The sequence below is a fragment of the Aphis gossypii genome, chromosome 3 (assembly GCF_020184175.1).
Source record: "Aphis gossypii isolate Hap1 chromosome 3, ASM2018417v2, whole genome shotgun sequence".
Taxonomy (NCBI): Eukaryota; Metazoa; Arthropoda; class Insecta; order Hemiptera; family Aphididae; genus Aphis; species Aphis gossypii.
In genome coordinates this window covers 52,369,724-52,392,515 of record NC_065532.1, presented here as the reverse complement: position 1 = coordinate 52,392,515, position 22,792 = coordinate 52,369,724, and the positions used below count along the sequence as shown (strand labels likewise).

General features: G+C 29.1%; 1 protein-coding gene across 1 annotated transcript in view; it reads left to right on the top strand.

The window, feature by feature from the left end:
* The window catches only part of LOC114119239 (lachesin-like), a 99,059-nt gene that overhangs the window by 4,597 nt on the left and 71,670 nt on the right, over positions 1-22,792 (top strand). Inside the window, exon 2 of the mRNA XM_027980738.2 lies at positions 14,738-14,843. Coding sequence (XP_027836539.2) covers positions 14,804-14,843 — 40 coding nt within the window. The 5' untranslated portion in view covers positions 14,738-14,803. The remainder of the gene's footprint in view (positions 1-14,737; positions 14,844-22,792) is intronic.

Sequence of the window (22,792 nt, the reverse complement as noted above, 5' to 3'; positions counted from 1 at the left end):
AAATATCGTTAACTATTTAAAATTAAATTTTCGTCTCTAAACCGGTACTGATATAATTTTTCAGCATTTTCAGGATATTTTAGTGCAAGTAAGTTATTAAAACAAATCGTTTTAGGTGTTATTCATAATTTAAAGTATAATTTGATAATATTTGTGTATTTTGTATTTATGCTTTTCATTGCATATTTTATAAAAAGTTACTTTATCAATTAGATAATTTTTAAAAGATATTGTAATATTGTATGTATAAGTACTATTATTATATTATGTCAATATTTATTTATCGTGTTTCTTATTTGTATTAGTGATAAAGAATTGTAAATTGTATGTCGATTAGTTGATAGTAACTCTGAATAAGATATATTTATGTTCCATTCTAGAGGAAATCCCTACTATATAATATCACCGGTAACACTATGTTACGAGACATTTGGGACTATGAAAAAATGTACATAATATTTTCTGGAGCTTTTGTTGTGAATGTGTAGTTCATTTCATTCGATGACTCCCCTCGAGAGAAGACGTATAATTTCGGGTATCAGGTGGTTTGGCCCGGTGTAATTCATTATACTATTAAGACTTATAGTTTAATTTACAATATTTTAACGAATATGAGCTACTATAGTGTTAGGTTAATAATTTTTGAATTGTAATTCAAAAATACAAAAATAATAAAATATAAATAAGCATTGCTAGACAAGTAAACTATTTTTTTTAATTAGTTAAAATAAGTTAATATTAAAGTTAGAAATCACAAGTTCACAAGTTAATTAGAAAAAAGTAATTTAATTTAATTAAATATTAGGGACATTTATTTCCTGAATATTTACAATTCACACTGAAGCATGTTGAGCAAATTTGATAAAATTATGAATATAACAATATTAAACATTTTAGAGTAATTATCAGAAAAAAATATTTGAAAGAGAAGTTATCCTCCGGAAGAGTCCTATGAGTAGCTATTAGAAAATCAAATTTTATTGATCATTTAAGCTATTTTTTTTAAATAAACTACGACAACGTTCCTTTAAACATTAAACTGGGTGATTTGGTAATGTTATAGTTGAGACATTTTAAATTTATGTTATTACGCGAGTTTGTAATTTTCTATGGAAATGTACATACATTTATATTTGTATACGTTATTTTGATTGCTTTTGAAATTGAAAAATAGTGCATCCAACACTTTGATAGTCTACTGTTAAGTATTTACAATAAATGTATATAATATTATATTACAAATAATACTTCTGTTTATTTCATATTTTTTTTCTTTAATAACAATCATTGACAAAATATATTTTAATGCATGTGGTTGTTGTGCCCACTGCCCATATTAAGAAAAAATTAACTTAATGTTACATTGAAGTTACTTAATTTTAATTGATTAAAAATTGCATATTATGGACAAATATTTAAATTAAATAAATATAAGTTAGCATTTATCTTTAAAAAAGTAACTCGTTATGACGTAAATTAGTTAAAAGTAACTTAACTTTAACTTTTTGACTTGTTTATGTCTAGTTGTTGCAAATAATTATAGTATAATATTTGTTATTATTTATCACTATAAAACATAATAAATATGTATAGGTAATGTAAATTAATATATTCTCGAAGGAATTTATGCCCATCACCTTAGATATCTGAGCTAAACATACATATGGGCTAAAATATTTATAAATATTACTGAAAAAAGGTAGGTAGTTGTATTATGTTTAATTTTTTATAAAAGTATTTTCTTTTTTATTCGTATAATATACTATATATTATTGTTAAAATTAATTTAATATGAAAATAATTATTAGTTCATACTTTGGAATATCATATAACTTTATAATTTAAAGTATATTTTAAATACGAGATGTAAATTTTCAATATAATGCTATTCATTAGTTAATTTAATATAATATTTTTAAAAAATTGTTAGACCATTTGTTTTTCATGAACAATTGTATTCTAGCACAATAATATCTGAAGAGATAAACATTGTTCACAATGAGTAAGTTTTTGTTTGAAAGATTCAATGGTATGAATGAAAATAGATATTCAGAGTAAAACTTCCGATTTTTGAACATAATATATCAACGTGTATTAAATACTTTTTATTTCTTGACAGAATCATGATCAATAAACTAAAAACAATGAATACTATTTGGTCTTTATGTTCACATAACTTTTAAAGATATAATAAATTTGCTTATGGTTATTACTTTTTTTATGGTAGATATTATATCAGAAGACTAGCAGATTTTATATTCCCAATCGTATACAAATAATTGAAGTAAAGTTATCAGATAATTTGGTATTATATAAAAATCTAACTAACAGACTTCCCGTGCTTAAACAATCATTTGATTTATAATTATTTTGGTAAGTTTCAATTTAATCAATAGTTAACACTGTTTTATAGCTAATATAAATTGTATTTTAATATTATTAAACAAAAATACGATTTTTTATTTGATGAACCTATCTGCATATCTTTATATCGATAATTTTCATATATTGTTATTAAATAATTAGCTGCATAGCTTTAAATTATAATTATATTATTTCCTATACACCTTAAATTTTAATATATCAGCATAACTATTTATTTTATTTATTCCGTGTTTAATAAATTATATTAAACTATATTATGTTCAAAAAATCTTTTGCTATTTATTAATATCATTATCATCACAACTATAAGCAATAGGTTCGCAATTCATTTTTTTTACTTGAGCCTCAATGCCAATTATTGGAATTAAATAAAAGTCTACACAATGTTATGGTATTTTTTTTTGTAATTATTTTTGATTTGAGCTAAAAATTGACAGTAAAAAAAAAAATATATATATATATATATCATTATAATAATATTGTATTAGATGATTTTGTTTTGAAGTAACGAGTTGTTGTCTGGTATTTTTCGATACGTTTAGTAATTGGTATACTTTAGATATAGCCTATGGGCTATGAGTAGAATCAAAAAATGGAAACAAGTCAATTTTTGTCATTTTGAGGTGGTAAAGCCAAACAGAAAACCCTTAACCTGTCTTGTTATGTTTTTTTTTTTTTTTTATATAGAATTGTACACTAAACTTGTTGAAATAATAACCATTGTCTAATGATATTTTCATTTTACTTTTCAACTATTGTTAAATATCATCTGAAATTCAGTTTTTTCAATTTTGTTTTGCCAATCGATTTTTTTTTCAATGCTTCTTTAACACAAGCAATTGACTTTTTGCTATTTTTTCAAACAACTACATTCATAAAAATTTTCCTTTTACCAGTAAAACCACCAACATATCCAAAACTACCTACCTACAGAGTGATTTATTAAATATAATATTTTATTATGCTGTTTATTGTTTAGTAATTATTTCAATATTTTTGTGTTTGAAATTTTTTTATTTGCACATAACAATCTTGATTGAGTTTTTTTATAAAAAATGTTTGAAAATAATATTTTAGTATTGATTAGATATTGTTTAGAGTTCATAATATATATAAATGAAATAATGTATATTAAACTGTATTTGGAATGATTACAATCAGAAAGTAAAATAATTAAAATATTTGTGTATATTATAATATAACATTAAGTTACATTTTAGGCAAACTCGTGTTTTATTTTAAACTATAAAATAATCTACCCATAGTGTTACAATTTTGAAGTAGTAGTTAGGTGTATGATTTCCACTGTTTAAATCTCAAAATGAACTTAACGGACATTTTGTCAAACTAAGTCTTTAGCTTGGTCAAGATTATCGTTTACCTCAAAAGAGGATTTACTGTGGATTATGGCTAAACTATATTATGAACTCTGTTGTAGAATAATAACAAACTTTAAAACATGATTAAAGAAGTAGCACAGTTTCATAAAAAGTTTTCGACAGATAATCGACGTGATGCGTGAGGTATTTTGTTTTAAGTTACATAGTTGTTTTTTTATATACATGTATAATAATTTTCTAATTTACCTTAAACCAAATATAGGTTTTATATTTCAAAAATTGTATCATTAAAGAGCGTGTCTGTTGTTTTATGGTTTGTTTTATCAGCCTAGTGGTCAGTTAATTATTAGGCGTTGACTGTGAAAATGGAAACACGAGTAAGATTACAGAGCTGTACATAGATTCTAAATATATGTAAGATAATTACAGGATGAAATTGTACTCTCCTTTATTGAGATAAATCTTATCGTATAAAGTAGTTTCTCATCTGATTTTCAAAAAATAAAATAAAATATCGTAAAATGTGTATTAAATGAGTATAAAATAATTTGTTTTTATATAAAATAAAAATCAATAGCTAACTATTTATTATGTAATATTAAAGTCTTCGGAAATTAGAGAAGGGTTCAATTAATATTTGAATTACGTTTTTAATGCAATATATCAATGGTTTTAATTTTATTAATTATTAATTCTCCATAGTCCATATATTTTTTCATAAGATTTTTTTTTTATTCAATGTTCATTATAAATTAAAAAATGCATACATTTTTCTGATTTAAGTGACCGTAAATAGTTATGACGTGTTATTTGACAAACGTTTTTAAAGCTTCCATGACCATTGATTAATTTCTATATTAGTCAACAGATATACTTGCATACGTGCATCAAATTATGAGGTAACTTGTCAAAATTTAATTTAGAATAGCTATAGATATTTTATAAATTATTTTTAATTTTATACTTCTGTCAATGGGATTCCAATACCAAGATACTTTTATTAATAAAAAAATATTATAAATCATATACCATTTTATTATAACAGTTATAAAAATCTTATATCTGACTGATATTATTTAATATATGGTTTTTAATATGTGCTTTGTAATTTAATTTGTTGCATTGAAAACTAAAATAATCCCTTGATTATTATCTATATTAGATAAAGATAATATTTATTTACATATTATATATCTTAGTATAAAATGTACATTATAATTATTTGTTTTTAATTGATGTTAGTACTTAACGATAGTAGTTTAGCTATTTACAATTTTTTAGGTATCTATTAAAAAAAAACTATTTACCTATCTATGCAATTCCGTTATTATTTTAGAAATTAACTTATTATTTTATTGTCTAGTTATTTTTACGTCCCTAAGATTATATCTAATTGGTTGGTATGTCGGTGTATGTTATTTTTTCTTCGTATTGGAAATATATTATATTATATTGTTGTCGAATGTCGAGTATTACAATTTATAATTACTTACTTTAGCACACTGCACTAAGCTATTACCATTGCATTTCAGGTATAGTTAACAGTTTTATTATTGTATATTATCGTTGTTTTGCAAATGACATGACGTTTTACAGAGAGTTTCTTTGATCTCGCTTCTACTTTTTATTCGTAATTTATTATTCTGGTAATATTTTCCTATAGCTAGTCTATTTAATATTTATATCTGGAATCGTTAAAACAGTATTAAGTTCTAAGTTGGAACATAATTCATAAAAATGCTATAAATATTGAAAATAAAAAAAATACAATACATTATAATATTGGTATTGATTTGATTTATTAGCTGTTGCGAGTACAATTCAAGCATTTTAAATAATTTTATTGTTATTTAAAGAAGTTATGTTAAAATGAAATAAAACATGTATAAAAAGCATGTTTATTATATTTATTATTTATTAAATCATCATTAATCACAATAATACTAAGTATAAAGCATATAGGCTGTATAATCAGAAAAACTTATGATTTTAGCACATAAATTGAATGTTATAGACTGTTAGTGTAAATGATGAAATGTATAATTATAAGAAAAACAGATATTGTTGCTTGATATAATAATATATCTACTGGTTTTCATAGTTATAAAATATCACGACATTGTTCATTATGAATATTAGATTTTACCAAAAATGACTAAGTGTTTTGATACATTTGAAGTAGATAATGCCATAACATTAAGTATCGTTAATTCGTTTTTCATAAATATTGGTTTATCTATGCTTAATAATTGATAAAAATTTACATACTTATATTTCGCAATAACAAAATATGTTGAAAATTATAGGAGTAAATGCTTAATACGTATAAAATTTTAACGAGTCTTATTTAAAGTTTATTGCGGTCACTTAGTTTCACTTTCCTAAAATGTAACGTTCTAAAATAATATAACATTGCACTATGAGTATTTATATTCATTTCATAATATTGTTAGACGGTGTTATCAAAGGAATCTTGTATCATTGTACTGGATCCTGATTTATGTTTTTCGTTTTACAAATAAGTGGAAACATACATTATTTTTATATGCATTAAAAAGTTTTTGTTGATATTTTAAATTAAAAAAAATATTCATTATTCAAATATATTAGTAACAATAATCTATTCAGATAATGAATCTTAGTTTTCCCTTTCCATAAGAAAAAAAATCAAAAAATTTTAACCTATTTTATTTTAGTTTTTATTAGCAATAATTGTAGATCAAAGTATCATAGTAAGTTGAATAATTTTAATTAATAATAGTAAAACAATTAATAATAATTCATTGAAATGAAATATAAACATAAGTACCTATCTAAAAAGCATACCATTATATTTTTTTACTTAAATAAAAAAAAATCCAATAAAACAATATTGTTTTGTTGAATTGTTTAAAACGATGATATCATAATATAATAATATTATAGAAAATATTAGTTAATTTAGAAAAAATGAGTTTTATTAGTTCTATTTTTGTTTGTATAAAATATGAAGTGTATACAAGTGAAACAAGAATTTATTAGATATTATATCCTATCATGTTAGTATAATACTCTTTATAAGATATTTAGTTTAAATACACCTTTGAAATAAGAATTTACTTTACTTTTGGTTATGGGTTCATTTCAGTATTTTACATTTTTAATGTAAAATAATATCATTCGTTTCTTAAGTCTAAGCTTCAACACGAAAAAAATTGAGTTACAAAAATAAAAGGTTTTTGAATACTTAATAAGTGGTTACTTTTGACTAACATATTAGTTCTGTATTACTTATAAGATATTTTCATTTTTTATGTGTGGACTATACCTACTCAAAAATGTAGTACATTTAATTTTTAAGATCAGTTGAAAATAACAGTTATTGCGAAGTATTAAAAATAAACCTGCCAAACATTAGAATATTTAATATTTGGTACAATTTTGTTTTGTTACAAAAATTAATATTACTTATATTAGGTTTTTAAAAATGTGTGGTTGCAAATTTGCATTATTTATAATTTATAGAGTTCGGTAACAATGCAATTATATTCAAATCTATAATATAAAAGTATGTGTTTGCAAACTTAAAATATACGGTAATATATATTTTTTTTATATTATATAAATATAATTGTGTGTTTTTCAATACTTGCTAATTTCAGAACCACTTATTTAATGGACACCATATTTCGCACATATGTATTTATTGAGAATCGTAGAATGCTTGTAATTTTGTTTACTAACTTGTATGTATTTCTAAATAGAGTAGCTCATACAGAAATTTATTTTTAGAGAACAAAAATTGAACAGTTTTTTGTTTATACATATATTTATTTTAGGAGCTGACATTGGTTATAGAAATCAAATAGTCTTATATAATCTATATAATATATATAATATTATGTTTGAGCTTGTATAATCAAAACTTACTTAATCGATTTTGTTTAAAGATATTATTTAAGTTTTAAAATTAATTTAAATCATATTAAAAATATATTTATTACTAGATGAAATTTTTCTTGCGAATTGTAGATGTACCTACACTAAAACCGAGACATACATATAATATAGCATCAAATTTTATATTATTTATTCATTTTTCCCAGACACAGTTGGATTATACAGCTAGTATCACAATAATAATATTTTGTGGATAATTGTAATATATTGTTATATACAATGGTATTCGAGATTGACTTGACGTTATAACATAACTTTTGGATAAGGCCGACGCTAAGCACGGTGCTAAATTTACTTCTTTTTATTGTCCCGACGGACGAGTTTCCCGGCTCGCGGTTTTTACGCATTACCTATAGTAGCTACGTACATTTTGGCGTTTTCCCGTCCAATTACCGTTTGTAAATATATCATTCGGACATCGACTCCGGTATGGTAAATAAATCCACCGACGACGCTGCACATTCGACGTTGCGCGTGATGTGTGGCGGCGGCGCATCTTTGGTTGCCCCCGTGGACGAGTCCCGCGGGTGAACGCTTGATATACGCCTCCAATTTGTTGAGGGTCTCCACGTAAAATTCGCGGCTTGCTTCCGTGACGCGCATAAAAGAATCGAACGTTGCCACCGTAGTAATACCGGAGCCACCGTTAATGCCGATGCCACCACCACCACCACCACCACCACCACCACCACCACAAAGGCCCCCGTCACGCTTACCGTTGATATATTGTCGCCGAACAATGTTCAATTAACAAGTATAACTTCGTTTATACCTATTTTGTTGTTTTGTGTCCTATATATATATACCGTTCGCAGCTATCTTGTGTCCGTTGGGAGTTCGCCCGTCTCAGTTCATTCCTGAAATGCGCGTATGAGAACATAGTGGAGACGTTTTTATTTATTGTTTTATTTTTTTCAAGTTCAAAACGTATAATGTAGGTAACGTATATATAGGTAATATCATATAAAATATAATTTGACGACGACCCCGTGGTATGAGAAAAATTCGAATAAAATTCTCTTCTGTGACGACCGCGAGACAGAATTTATTACGTACCTACATTTGAGACCAGTCTATTAATTATACATATTTATACACAAGTTACAAGAGTAATAATTCACAAACATAAAAATTGTTTTAATTAATGATTAACAAGATTAAAAAACATGAATATTTTATAGACTACTAGTGTGTAATCAAACTTAATAAATCTTAACTATGGTATATTCATCAATGATGAATCATCATAGTGGTATATTGTTAGGTATAAATGGTATCCATAGAGGTTATCATTGCAATACATTTACATTTTTCTCTGGCCACTCTTTAAATACCTAATCATATTGGATGGATATCATCTTATTCAATGACTTCATCATAAAGACCTATGATAACTATTTTAAAGAAAAAAGTTTATGACAATAGTGTTTTCCATCCTTTTTGCAAAGGAAAAAAGTTGCTTAACTTTGTTAAATGAAAAAACGATAACAACTTAATATAATACAGTTGGATCGAGGCTGGCAAGGAGTATCGCATAGCTCCAGTAGAATACTTTAAGCTTGCGAAAAATCCCGTCAAAGAAAACTCTGTTCACATTTTTTAAACTTTTTGTGTGAACTATAAATGTATATATTTATTAATATATTTCTTTATTATTACTTATCATTAGTTTTGGCGGTGCTGTGTGCAATATTTATTACGTCCCGAGCTCTGAGAAAAAAATTTAATCAGGGCGCGCCCAGAGTTTAATTTGGTTATAAAGATATAAGTTTTTGATTCCGAGTTTTTGTTTACCCCTCCTTGCTCAAATACCCTGTTCTACTCCTTCTACCCTTAGGTTTTTTTTTTTTTTGGCAACCGAACTGAATTTTTTCGTAGCCATTGGATTCGTCTACGGGTTATTACGTGGCCACAGACACTGGGCAGTAATAAATAATATTTCACGGCCAAAACAAACGAGAAGGCCCCAAACACTATACCCTCTTCTACAATAATAATAATTTCGTCCTAAACCAAATAATTCATATTTATTTTAAAATAATAAATGATAAGAGAAACTTAAAAGTTTTCCACGTCTGCGTTTATCAAAGTAATAATATTACAATTTAAATGCCTAAAATTTAATTATCTTAAGAAAATGTGTAAAGCAATGTACCTAGTTATTAACCAATTGATTTATTATTATTATTACTAGTATTAATATTCATAGTTTGGGACGAATACTTATCATAGACAATAGACTTTAGATAATTAAGTCTTTGAAGAATTATTTATTTTATTTTATGCAATTTGCAATCATATTATTATTAAAGTTTTTATATTAATTTATGTTATATATTAATATTATATTTTACTTACCTAGTATGAGTGTTTTATAAATCAGCGGCAACAATTCAATATTTTGTATATTATTCCATATATTAGTATGTAGATTAAAAAAAATATAGCATAAAATAATCTTGGATTTTGGGTATTTTATGATAACTAATGCAAACTCTAACTATTTTTATGGAGTAATAATTGTTTTTTCATTAATTTGACAGTCGAAAATAATTGAAAAATATTAGTTTGTTTTTAATTACTTACTAATACAATTAAATTACAATTTTATACTTAAAATACTTATTTTTTTCTAAGAACTAAGTTTTATATTGTATAATATTTTATCAAAATAGGTATAAAATATTAGAATATTAGTACAAGATAATGATGGCTCATAAAATAAGAATGTAACTAGGTCACTATAAATTGTTCTTATAGCAACATGAAAATGTCAGAAATATATATAATATAATTTGTTTTATATTTTTAAATTACCTATGCACATTTTGATGAAAATGGATATTTATTTAAAAAATATAATGATTCTATTATCTATTTTGTCGTAAAAAAAATTACTTGTAGAGCAAAAAATTTGGGTTAATAATAACATTATTTTTAATATTTTAATTGTGATTTTAATAACATTTCCTGGAACTTAAATTATATCCTGCATGTATACGATCTTTCGTAAAATCAAGTATATTTTATTACATTTATTGCTTATGGAATGGAAGTTCTTTTGATGTTGAACATAGTTATAATTTTTCATTCTCAAGTCACGTATAATCGTCTTGCTTTTATTTTACCGTAATCGTCTATAGTATAACATTTTGATAAATAATCAGTACATTAGCATAAACCAAAATGTATCTATATATTCTTGTAATAAATTAACTTTGCGTTTATTTTTAATGTAAAAAATTTATAATTCAATAGTAATTATTATCATTGATCATTAAATATTTATGTTTATAAATATTAGTGAAATTAAGTGTTTAAAAGAAAAGTTTGATTTATTTTAAGGATTCCGAATCATAGCTTCCTACTTTCGAAGGAATCTGAGGAGACTAATTACTATGAATTTCATCGATATAACTTATACAAATTAAAAATTCATGTTTTAAAAAAATAAATATAAATAATTGAAATGAAATAATACATTTTATTGTGATTTCATATATTATATTTAATTATGAAATTGTAATATCATTATAATATTAATTATCATACGACAGCAATGTAATTTTTCACCCATAATTATTTTCATTTATAATGATTTGTTGAGCGATCGTCTAAATTCTCTGGTGATATTTTTATATCTTTTACTTTACCGACTATTTATTATGTATGTATTATATAGGTACAAACTTTTTTTGTGATTTGTACTTTGCGAATTTGACATTTTCTCTGGGTATCTTTTATTTCGCATTAGAATATTTGCTATAAGGGCATCTACCCTCTAACATTGAATTGAAATCGATTTAATACGTTTTTCAATTTTTAGACGAGTTCAGCAACGTGTTTTTACTCACTTCTCTCTCTCCTATTCCACTAAGAATTTCCTTACGTACATGCATCTTTGAAGACTAGCGTATATGTAAAGACGATTTTTTCTTTCTTGAAATGTCACAATTACGGTATTCTGATCACGAATTTGAAATCGACGTAGCCACCAATACGTGTTTTCGATTTAAAAAAAAGTATTTTTCTTTCGTTGCTTGCATATAAAATATCAATAAAAAAAATTAGGTCTGTAAGATGGTATCCAAATAAAATAAAATTAGTCTAATCAATTTAAAACTGAAATATTTCAAACTTATTTAGGTTTAAATACAATCCTTAAGAAATGGTGTTATAACATTATTACATTATTCGAAAGTAATAAAGTTGTATTATATCTTTGTGATTGGCCAATAAAAGGAAATACAATTTAATTTTAACGGAATATCAATACTTAAGTGTTTATTTAAAAACATAAATAAAAACCACATTATCATTGTTAATAAAACATGCAAAAAATGTATTTAGATATTGTATTATTTATATGTTAGGTATATGTGAAAATCTATTTCATAATAAAGTTTTAATGATGTAATCATTTTTATTTTTCCAAACTATAATAGCATTTAAATAAATATTTATCAGAATAAAATTGATGTATAAAAAACTTCTAAAATTTCAAAGAATGAGATTTTTTGTTTATTTTATAAATTATTTATTTATTGTTAAATATTTTCATTACTTTTTAGCTGTATTTAAAAATTATACATCTTAAGTATATTGGTACATAATCCACAGCCATTATAGGTAATTGGGTTTTTTATTTCTTTAAATATTAACGCTTTATTATGATAAAGACCACAGTTTAAATGTTAATATGTACCAATAAATAATGTTAATATAAATTAAGTTTAAACTATATTAAATAGTTTTCTAACAACAGATATTGGTTTTAGTCTATATATTTAACAAGTTCAAGTATAAATTGATATATGTATATATGTATATTATATATATCATATACATGTACTTGCATTTTTTATTTGTTATAAAAATCCAATTACAACCAACTTACAATTGTGTATACTTATGAGTATTCGATGGGTTATTTTATTTTTATTTAATGACCTATTGTATAAAATAAATAGTATTATTCCTTAATATTCATATTGCAGATTAAGAGTGTAGGAAATCGGATATTGTCGATTAATACAAGAACGGTATGAAAAACGAATTTGTTAAAAATAATTGGTTAATTATAATTGAATTAAGTATGTTGTTAAGATAATATATGCAGAGGTCTCAGTGGTCTTAAAAGTTTTGAAATTTCATTAATTAGTCAAAGTATCAATGTAAAATGCAGTTTTAAACTTTTCGAAGAGGAATTTATTCTTAATATTTTGACAATGTGATAATATAGATAATATGTATTATCCGATGGTTTATTTCTCATGTCATTATTGCATGTTTGAGTACTTGTATATCATAAATTAAATTGAGTATTTAATTTAAAATTTTAATTACACGATAATACATTAATCATTTACAATATTATATTTACTATAAAAATAATAATTGAATGTTTGTAGTTGTAAATTTAATCATTTACAATAATAAAAAAAGAAAATTGCCAAAGAAAAATGTATTTTGAGAATTATGTTTTTATCCAATAATTATCATCTATTATGATCTGTATAACTAAGACGCTTGATACTAATTAATAATCATTAGAAAATTATATACCAGCTGAATTTTTACTTGCAAAAATTTAGTTAATTTGTTTCTTGTGTTGTTTATTAGAATTTTTTTAAATATGTCAATCAAACTTTGTAAATACAAAGCATCTAAATTTAAAAATATATGTGGTATGTAAACAATAATAATATTTATTCAATAAACATTCAAAGGTGTAAAAAGTTTTTGATTATTGTGTGACAATATCTATTTTCCATCAACATTTATTCTGGTTTTGTACAGGTTTGAGAATATAAAATAATTCCATCGATAGAAAATATATTTTCCGTATAATTCATACATATATTGATTTATATGATTATTATTTGATATTTTAAGTATTTTTAAACTATCAAAACAAAACTATGTAATTAAAATAACTCTGGTAAATTATGTGTGTAAACTGTAAATAGGTATACGATGGCCAACGACGCACTTTGATACAAAATAACGATCGTTTCGATAAACAAACACCAAAACATGTACTGGTTTTTATTTCTTCGTGCAATGTAAAATCTAGATATTTTTAAATTTCTAATCCTATGGTTTTTGATGGCAAGGTCGATTATTACTAAACAATTAAACTCTTAAAGTCAAATTTAATTTTAAAGATTAGCAAATATAAATAGGAAATATTAACCATTATTTAAATATAATAGTATGACCGATAAATAAATAAATGTTTAAAAATAATACAATCGGAAAAATTTGAAAAATGCTTTAATATGCAAACACATTTTCAAATAATATGTACATTCCTTTAAATATGACAAAATATGTAAAACGCAATATTGTGTTTAATTTTAACATCCTATAAACAAATTGTATTGGTACGTATTACGTCGAATGTTTTAAAACAACTTAAAAAAGCATGCCACTTAATATATTAATATAAATGACTTTAATTTTCACATAATTTTAGTTTCCATATCTTTCAAAATATTACCACAACCAATTATCCTTAATGACCATTATTTATTTGTACACTATAGGTATATAAAGTTAAAAATTAACATAAATAATTGTATTTCAATTTCAAGCTTTATAAAAATTAATAAAAATTATACACAGTTAAATACGTAATATGAAATTATAGTAGTATTTAAAAGTTATAAAGTCAGTTTTATATGAATGAATCAATTATAAAATAATATATCATGTGAAATTAAGCAATTAATATGATTGGGGGGGGGAGCATATTATAATAATTATATAAATATAATTAATATCAAATAATGTATTTATTGTATGTATATTTTGTTAATTATTTATAAATCAATAATTACACAAAATAACTTGGTAGAAATAATATCTAAGATTAATTATGATGATGTGTTATGTGTTGTTTTAAATTTAAGTATTAATTTAATTACTTCAACTAACAGTACAATAATATTTTAATAGTATTTGTTTTTTACACTTAATCAGTTCTATTTTGTTTAATAATTATGTTATTGTAATTATTATAATAATTTAATTTTTTATATATATATTAATATATTATATTCTCATTACAGAATGATTTACTTGATTCATACGATCTAACGACAACTGGATTTGGCGTTCAAATTAAAAAAAAAAAAATGTTTTGGATCTCAATTATTTTATTATTTGTCTTAAACGGTAAGTAACTATTTATAAAACAATTTGCTTTACTTATCCACATTCATAAAAGTGGTCGGAACACAATTTGTAATATTTTGAATTTCACATAATACGAATATATTATGATGCTTGCTAAAAAGTCTCATCTTGAGAAATGTATTAAACTTATAGTTTATAAGTTTATAAGGTGTAGTGTAATAAGAGTCCACGGTATCCTTAGAGATTAAAGATTAAAACATAATATTAATAATAATAATAATAATAATAATAACAATAATAATTTTTTAAATCCAAATAAAGTAATTTTTCTCAAATCAATATTTCGATTTTAATACAAAAACTGTTTTTTTTTTTTTTATATATTATTTTATAATTAATTATAATTGTTTATAAATACTCGAGGAATAAATAAAATCATTCTATTATTTCGAAAGTTATTTAATTTAGTTTTTATCATATGTTAACAAAATTGATTAATTTTTACTTCAAATATAATATTATATAATAATATATGGGTACTTATACATAGCGTGCATTATGCGTAATATAACATATTACATTATATAAGTAAACTGACAAATGTTTGGTTTTGTTTATTTTGCTCGAATGAAAACTTAGATGTTTGACTTTTGTCTTCTCTATAAAAGTTGTAAAAATTTCCATACAGTATCATTAATTTAAATTAATGTCAAAATTGTTTTTGGGCATAGGTTGTCATTGTGATAAATTATTCAGAATAAAAACCATTAAAATAAATTATAATCTTAAACAAGAATCTACAGTTTTTAAATATAATAATCTCAGTTTGAGTTTATTGAAAAAATGGAATACTTAATATAAATGCTCTTATTTTAAAAAATATGATAAATAGAACATAGCTCGTAATATTAAATCATTAAACAATTATTAATTAGACAAACATTTTCAAACTAATGGTAATAAAACGATATTCTCAAATGAATAATAATAATAAAATATACATATATTAAGTCTAGTGTATAAAGTAATAATTTATTACCTATAAATATTTATTTGAATTTTTTTTCTTATTATGTTATTGTTTTAGGTAATTATACCTATTTAATTTTTTAGTTTTATATTTAATATGTTTAGATTATGGTATAAATGGCTAAATCTCATGGTTATATACTTACGTGTTACAATCATGGTATATTTTTATATATTAAAGCAACTACTTTTATGGAGTCATTTTGATTCGTTAGATTCCAATAGCAAACAGAAATAATGTGATGAAATAACATGTTTTAATGGGGTAGGGCCGGATTATATAATTTGTCGAGGGGGTAGTAAAACTCAGCAAAGCTTATGTGCGTTATGAAGATAATAAAATGTTTGACAATCGTTAAACCGCCTTAAAGTCGTTAAAGTTGTGTGAACGAGTGTTTTGGAGATAGTAAATCCTCTTTTAAAAATCATTTGATGAATTTTAACCAACTTAAGTTTGAATACTAACGTAAGTACTAGGCTAAAAATGCTCCAATAACCACAATAAAATATTACTAATTTTTTGAGAAATTATTTTGAAAATATTTATTTGAGTTATCGATAAAATACGATTGTATAAAACATTAGTAGTATGAAATAGCCGATTCTGGATCCCCCCCGCTTCATCCCCCCGCCCTCCTCTGTGAACCCCCTAAACCCTCCCCCTCCCCCACCTTCCCATCCTATGTACGTCACGTGAATCGGTCGAACCCTCCCCCTCCCCCACCTTCCCATCCTATGTACGTCACGTGAATCGGTCGAACCCTCCCCCTCCCCCACCTTCCCATCCTATGTACGTCACGTGAATCGGTCGAACCCTCTCCCCCCCCCCCACCTTCCCATCCTATGTACGTCACGTGAATCGGTCGAACCCTCCCCCTCCCCCACCTTCCCATCCTATGTACGTCACGTGAATCGGTCGAACCCTCTCCCCCCCACCTTCCCAGCCTATGTACGTCACAGAACCCAGGCCCCTCCCCCAAGTCCCAGCCTGTGTACGTCACGCGGCCGGCCAACGCGGCCCACTGTACGCCGCCGAACCCCCTAAACCCTCCCCCTCACCCAAATTCCCGGTCTACGTACGTCACGCGGATGGCCCCCCCCCGGCCGCGACCGCCGGTGGCCGGCCCCGCCGCCGCCGCCCTAAACCCGGCACCGCGCGTCACGGGTGTCCCGCCGTCCCCCGCATGCGGCTCCCCCCATGGTATATACTTTTCGTATACTGTGTATATACTCTATACAGTATAGTATATACTTTTCATATACTATGTATATACTCTATATAGAGTATATAGTATATACTTTATATATATTAGTATATACTTTTCATATACTATGTATATACTCTATATAGAGTATATAGTATATACTTTATATATATAAAGTATATATATTGTATATATATACATACATATTATTATATCACATTTGTTTATTTGTATACGCCTACTCATAATATATCTTTATTATCATTGATATGGAATGTGTTTATCAGGGTGGGCAGATTTTATTGGTAATACATGGTATATACTTTTTATATTCTATATTTATTGCATCCCCCACTCACATAATATATATATTATCGATAATATTAATTATGCTACAATATACAGAAATCGGTTATCCGCTACATGTGTACATTTTTCCGAATCAGACGGTTTTCAGAGCTCTATAGTGTTCGACGTCCATGTCGTATTTTCTTTACGTTTATTTTTAAACTCTATTTTCGTTAAATTTAAAAAATGTTCAACTGCATTACGTGTGGTAAAGTGTACGCTCGTAAGAACGTGCTGGTCAGACACGCTAAAACCCATGACGGTCCGGTGAATTCGTGCGGGATATGTCGCAAGGTATTAAGTCGGATGGATAAACTTATCGCTCACATACAAAATTACCACAGTAAGTACCTACATTGAATATTATTTACTATAACGTTATTAATAAAATTATTTTTAAAATAGAGATTGCTAAAAATAGTCCTGAATTCCATAATGCTGTGCGGATAGGCGGTACAATGGGTAAATAATAAATTATTTTCTATTATAAATAATAATAATAATAATAACTACAATATTAATTAATAAATCGTAATCTTAATAATTCGTGATAGGTCGCGCTTCAGTTATAAAATGGGCACCCCCTACTACAGAGTCGCACGTTCGGTCAGCTGTTCCGATGACCATCTCAGCCACATCTACCCCGCCTCAGGTCTCGTCATCCGCCCGCCCATCAGTCATCTCTAAACCAACCCGCCGCCGTAACACCTCCCACTACACTGCGACTCCATCGAGACCGACTTCGCCACCGCCGGTACAGCACTGTGCTCCTTATACGGAAAATACTCGAAAAATATCAAAAAAAAAGGCGCGTATGCAATTGGTGAATACGCCCGGCTTTGTTGAAATCGAGTCGTCGCTTAAACGTACGACCGTGTGGTACTTCAGAAAAAACGTCGATAACATCGCCAGTTATCGCGCTTTTCTCCACTTTCTGGAGCCGGAATTGATTGACAAATTACGCGAATGCGTGCGTATTCAACCGATTAAATACAACCTAAAATTGGAGGCCACTTATGTCGTACCTAACCAAGACGAATCTGCCCAAAATCGTGCATTTAAAACGTGCGCGAGGGAATTGTTTGCGTATAGCGACGTTGCGGGTTCCATCGATCGCGATTTAACCGCTCTTCTCGCCGAAGAAGACGCTTACGCGGGCAAGGGTAGTGGGTTCACCTTATCGTGTATCGACGGGTTGCTCTTGGGCGTGTACGAGTTCACACCGATGGGCGGCTCGTCGTACTTGCCGTTACCGGAAAGTATTCTAAATCGCAAGGCCGTCGTAAACCCACAAAACATTGATCGTCAGTGTTTCAAGTGGGCGATTCTGGCAAAACACGTATCACACACGACAATCGTGTACATGTAGGCGTGAATTATTCGAACGAGGAGTACCGTTATGACTTTTCCGCGCTATCAGTCCCAACGCCCGTGTCGGAGATAAAATTATTCGAGCGAGCTAATCCCGGTACGTCGGTTAACGTATACGGCGTGAAAAATTGTAAAAAAAATAAAAAAAACAAATCTTCGACACAATCGGCGGCGTACCCGCTGCGGGTGGTCGACAACGAGCAGCCGAATCATTTCGACTTGTTGTTGATCGCCGGTTCGGAGAAAAATAACCATTACACGTATATTTCGAATTTTTCGCGTCTAGTTAGTTTACAAAAAAATAATCACGGTCACCGTTTATTTTTTGTAAAAAGTGTTTCACCAGTTTCGACGACCAACCTTTGAGGTATAAATTACACGGTGAGGAGGCGCTCGCGCGACATCTCGTCTGGTATGCGTACGCACAAACCAATCTTACCCTTAATGCCGGCGGAGGGCAAAACGCTCGAATTCAACGCGCTGTGCAAAACGCAACGATTACCGTTCGTTTTGTACGCCGACTTCGAAGCTCTTCTCCCGAAAACGACGCAGCGCTACGGGGTAAATACCTCCGCGTTGCACTCGCATCACCCGATGAGTTACGGGTTTTTGTAGTAGCTGCGGACGGTGTACCAGCGGAGCTGCTCGAGCAATTCGATATCCCGCGAACCCCCACCGTTTTTCGTGGCTCCGAGTCCGTCGACGATGTAGCCAAACGATTTGTCCTGGCCGTCACCGATGTGGTAGACAGAATATGTAAATTGCTCAAGACGACCAACGTACCGATTGCGATGTCTGTTGAGGATGCTCGCGCTCACGGAGTTAAGGCTGCGTGCGACTTGTGCGCGAAAACGTTTATCGCGAGTAACCACAAGGTCGCACATCACGATCACCTGTCCGGTCGTTTTCTTAAAACGTTGTGTAATACGTGCAATCTTAAATTACAAACGCCGAAGTTCGTTCCGTGCTATTTACATAATCTGTCGAATTATGACGCTCATTTTATCGTCACTGAGTTGGGGTATGATACCGATACGATATCGGTGATACCTAACAGCGAGGAAAAGTATATTTCGTTTTCGAAATATATCAACAACGAGTTCTCTGTTAGATTTATCGATACGTGTCGGTTCATGGCGTCGAGTTTGGCTGACTTGGCGCGGAACCTTACGACCGCGGACTTTTGCAAGTTTCGCGAAGTCGCAAAAGTGTTCACTCCGACGCAGATGCCACTGGTGACGCGCAAAGGCGTTTTTCCGTATGAATACACGGATTCCTACTCGAAATTACGCGAGACGGAGCTGCCAGCAAGGAGGGAGTTCTATAGTGCGTTGACCGAGACGCACGTGAGCGACGCCGATTATAAACATGCGACCCTGGTATGGAATCGTTTTGAGTGTCAGACTCTTGGCGATTATAGCGATTTATACCTCAAAATCGACGTACTGCTCAGCGCCGACGTGTTTGAAAATTTCCGTGACATATGTATATCGACGTACCAGCTGGACCCGGCGTATTATTACACGGCACCCGGGTTCAGTTTCGACTGTATGCTGAAATTCACGTCGGTCAAATTAGAACTCCTCACTGATTACGAACAGGTAATTTTTTTCGAGCTTGGAATTCGAGGGGGCCTGGTACAGGCGAGCGGACGTCACGCCAAGGCCAATAACCCGAAGACGCCCGGATACAAAGCCGAAGAGCCGAATACGTGGCTCGTATATCAAGATTGTAATTATATAATAATAATAATAATAATAATAATAACAATAACATAATAATATATTATGTACGTGTATTATTTTTTCCAAAGGCAACAATCTTTACGGATGGGCCATGAGCGAATATATGCCATACGGTGGTTTCTCGTGGTACGCGGGAAATCCAGACGTCGCGTTGGCTCAGCTGGAGTGGATGTCGGATACGGATGACGTGGGACGAGTCTACGAAGTCGACATTTCGTATCCGCGTCATCTGCACGACAAACACAACGATATGCCGTTCCTACCGCACGCCAGCATTCCGCGTGGGTCTGCAGTCCGAAAGTTGATGGCTACGTTCGAGCGGAAGGTGCACTACGTCGTGCATTACTCGAATTTAAAACAGGCCATCGCCAACGGCGTGGTTGTCGATAAGGTAATATTTATTATACTATATATAAATATAAACACACAGAAATATATATATACTATACATTACTCTTTATTTTTACAAACAAATTATTCATACGTTTCAGGTGCACAGAGTATTGGAGTTTAAACAATCTCCTTGGTTGGCACCATACATCGCGTTAAACACCGAGATGCGTAAACGGGCGACGAATGAGTTTGAAGAAAATTTTTTTAAAGCACAAAATAACAGCGTTTTCGGTAACTTTTATTATTATTATTATTGCGTGATATGATTTAAAGATTAATACTATTACAAAGGTAAAACGATGGAGAATGTCCGAAATCGTTTTGATATGAAGCTCGTTTCATGCCCTCAGAAAATGCGAAAGCTCATTAACCGCCCAACGTTTAAACAGTGTACCACTTATAGTGAAAATCTTGCAGCAGTGTCTATGCATAAAAAAGAGATCGATTTCTGTAAACCAATTTACATCGGGTTTGCAGTCCTTGAGCGGAGCAAGACACTCATGTATGATTATCACTATAACGTCATGAAACGTCATTATGGTGATAAGATAACTCTGCTGTACACCGACACCGCGGTACGTATACCACTTAATATAAAAAATGTTTTATTGTTATTATATTTTTATTACACTTCATAGATTCCCTTCCCTCCTGTATCGAGTGTTGACGGACGACTTTTACAGCGACTTGGAGGGCAACCCGAACTTAATGAACCGTACGGATACCTCTAATCTGCCGCCGGATCATGCGTGTTACACGTCGGCGCGTAAGAGAATCCCCGGGTTGTTCAAAGACGAAACCGGGGGGCGCACCATGTATGAGTTTGTGGCGTTACGTGCTAAATCTTACGCGTATGATATTGAGCACTCGACCACCATACGAGCAAAGGGGATTAGAGGTCATGTGATCCGAAATCACCTAACGTTCGACGATCACAAGCGGTGTCTGTTTGCCGCCGACAACGACGATGACGACGATGACGTCGAATCCGATGAACGCGATGACGAGTTCGACGCACATATGGGTAAGCTGATAGCATCGTCTTGCGCGCGACAAGTCATCGCGTGCTTACATGCAGCAGCAGCAGCAGCAGCAGCAGCATCGACAACGCCGTCAACATCTTATCCGCTCCCACCACACCACCACCTCAACCACTAACACAACAGTCTTACGAATTGTATACCCCGTATAGAGAGAACGTGTCGATCCGATCGTTTAAACATCAAATGAAAACAATTAAAACAATGAAATTAACATTGAACAGATCGGATGACAAACGACACGTTCTACCCGATCGTGTGCACACACTTGCACACGGTCATTATAAAATTGTATAAATTGTTATTGTTATTGTTATTGTTATTGTTATTGTTATTATTATTATAATTATTATTGATGTGCATGTACATGGTTTATTAAATATAATATTTAATAATCGTATGATAGTATCATATTTTTATACTTTTTTATAATTGATAAGATTTGTTATAGATTTTAAATGCTATCATTATTCTATATCTTTTATATAGTGTTGATACGTTAAACGATAATATTTACTAAAAATCTCCCACTCTTCATAATGCTCTAAAAAATATTTATTAAAAATCGACTCGTGAGCGAACGTAGTCATCCCTTTCACTGCAGTCTCTATAGTCACCCGTATCCACTATCCAGTACTTGTATTCACAGACATTTAACGTACCTATAAATATGTCAGATTCATCGGAGTGTTCATTTTTTAGTAGTCCTACGAGATTACACTCGCCATCAGTAAGTCTATACTATTTTAATATATTTTTTCCTTATTATAAATTAAGCTTAATTTTATATTAGATTTCACCACCATTATTCCCCAATACATATGATTTCGAACACTATACACTTAATGTTACCGATG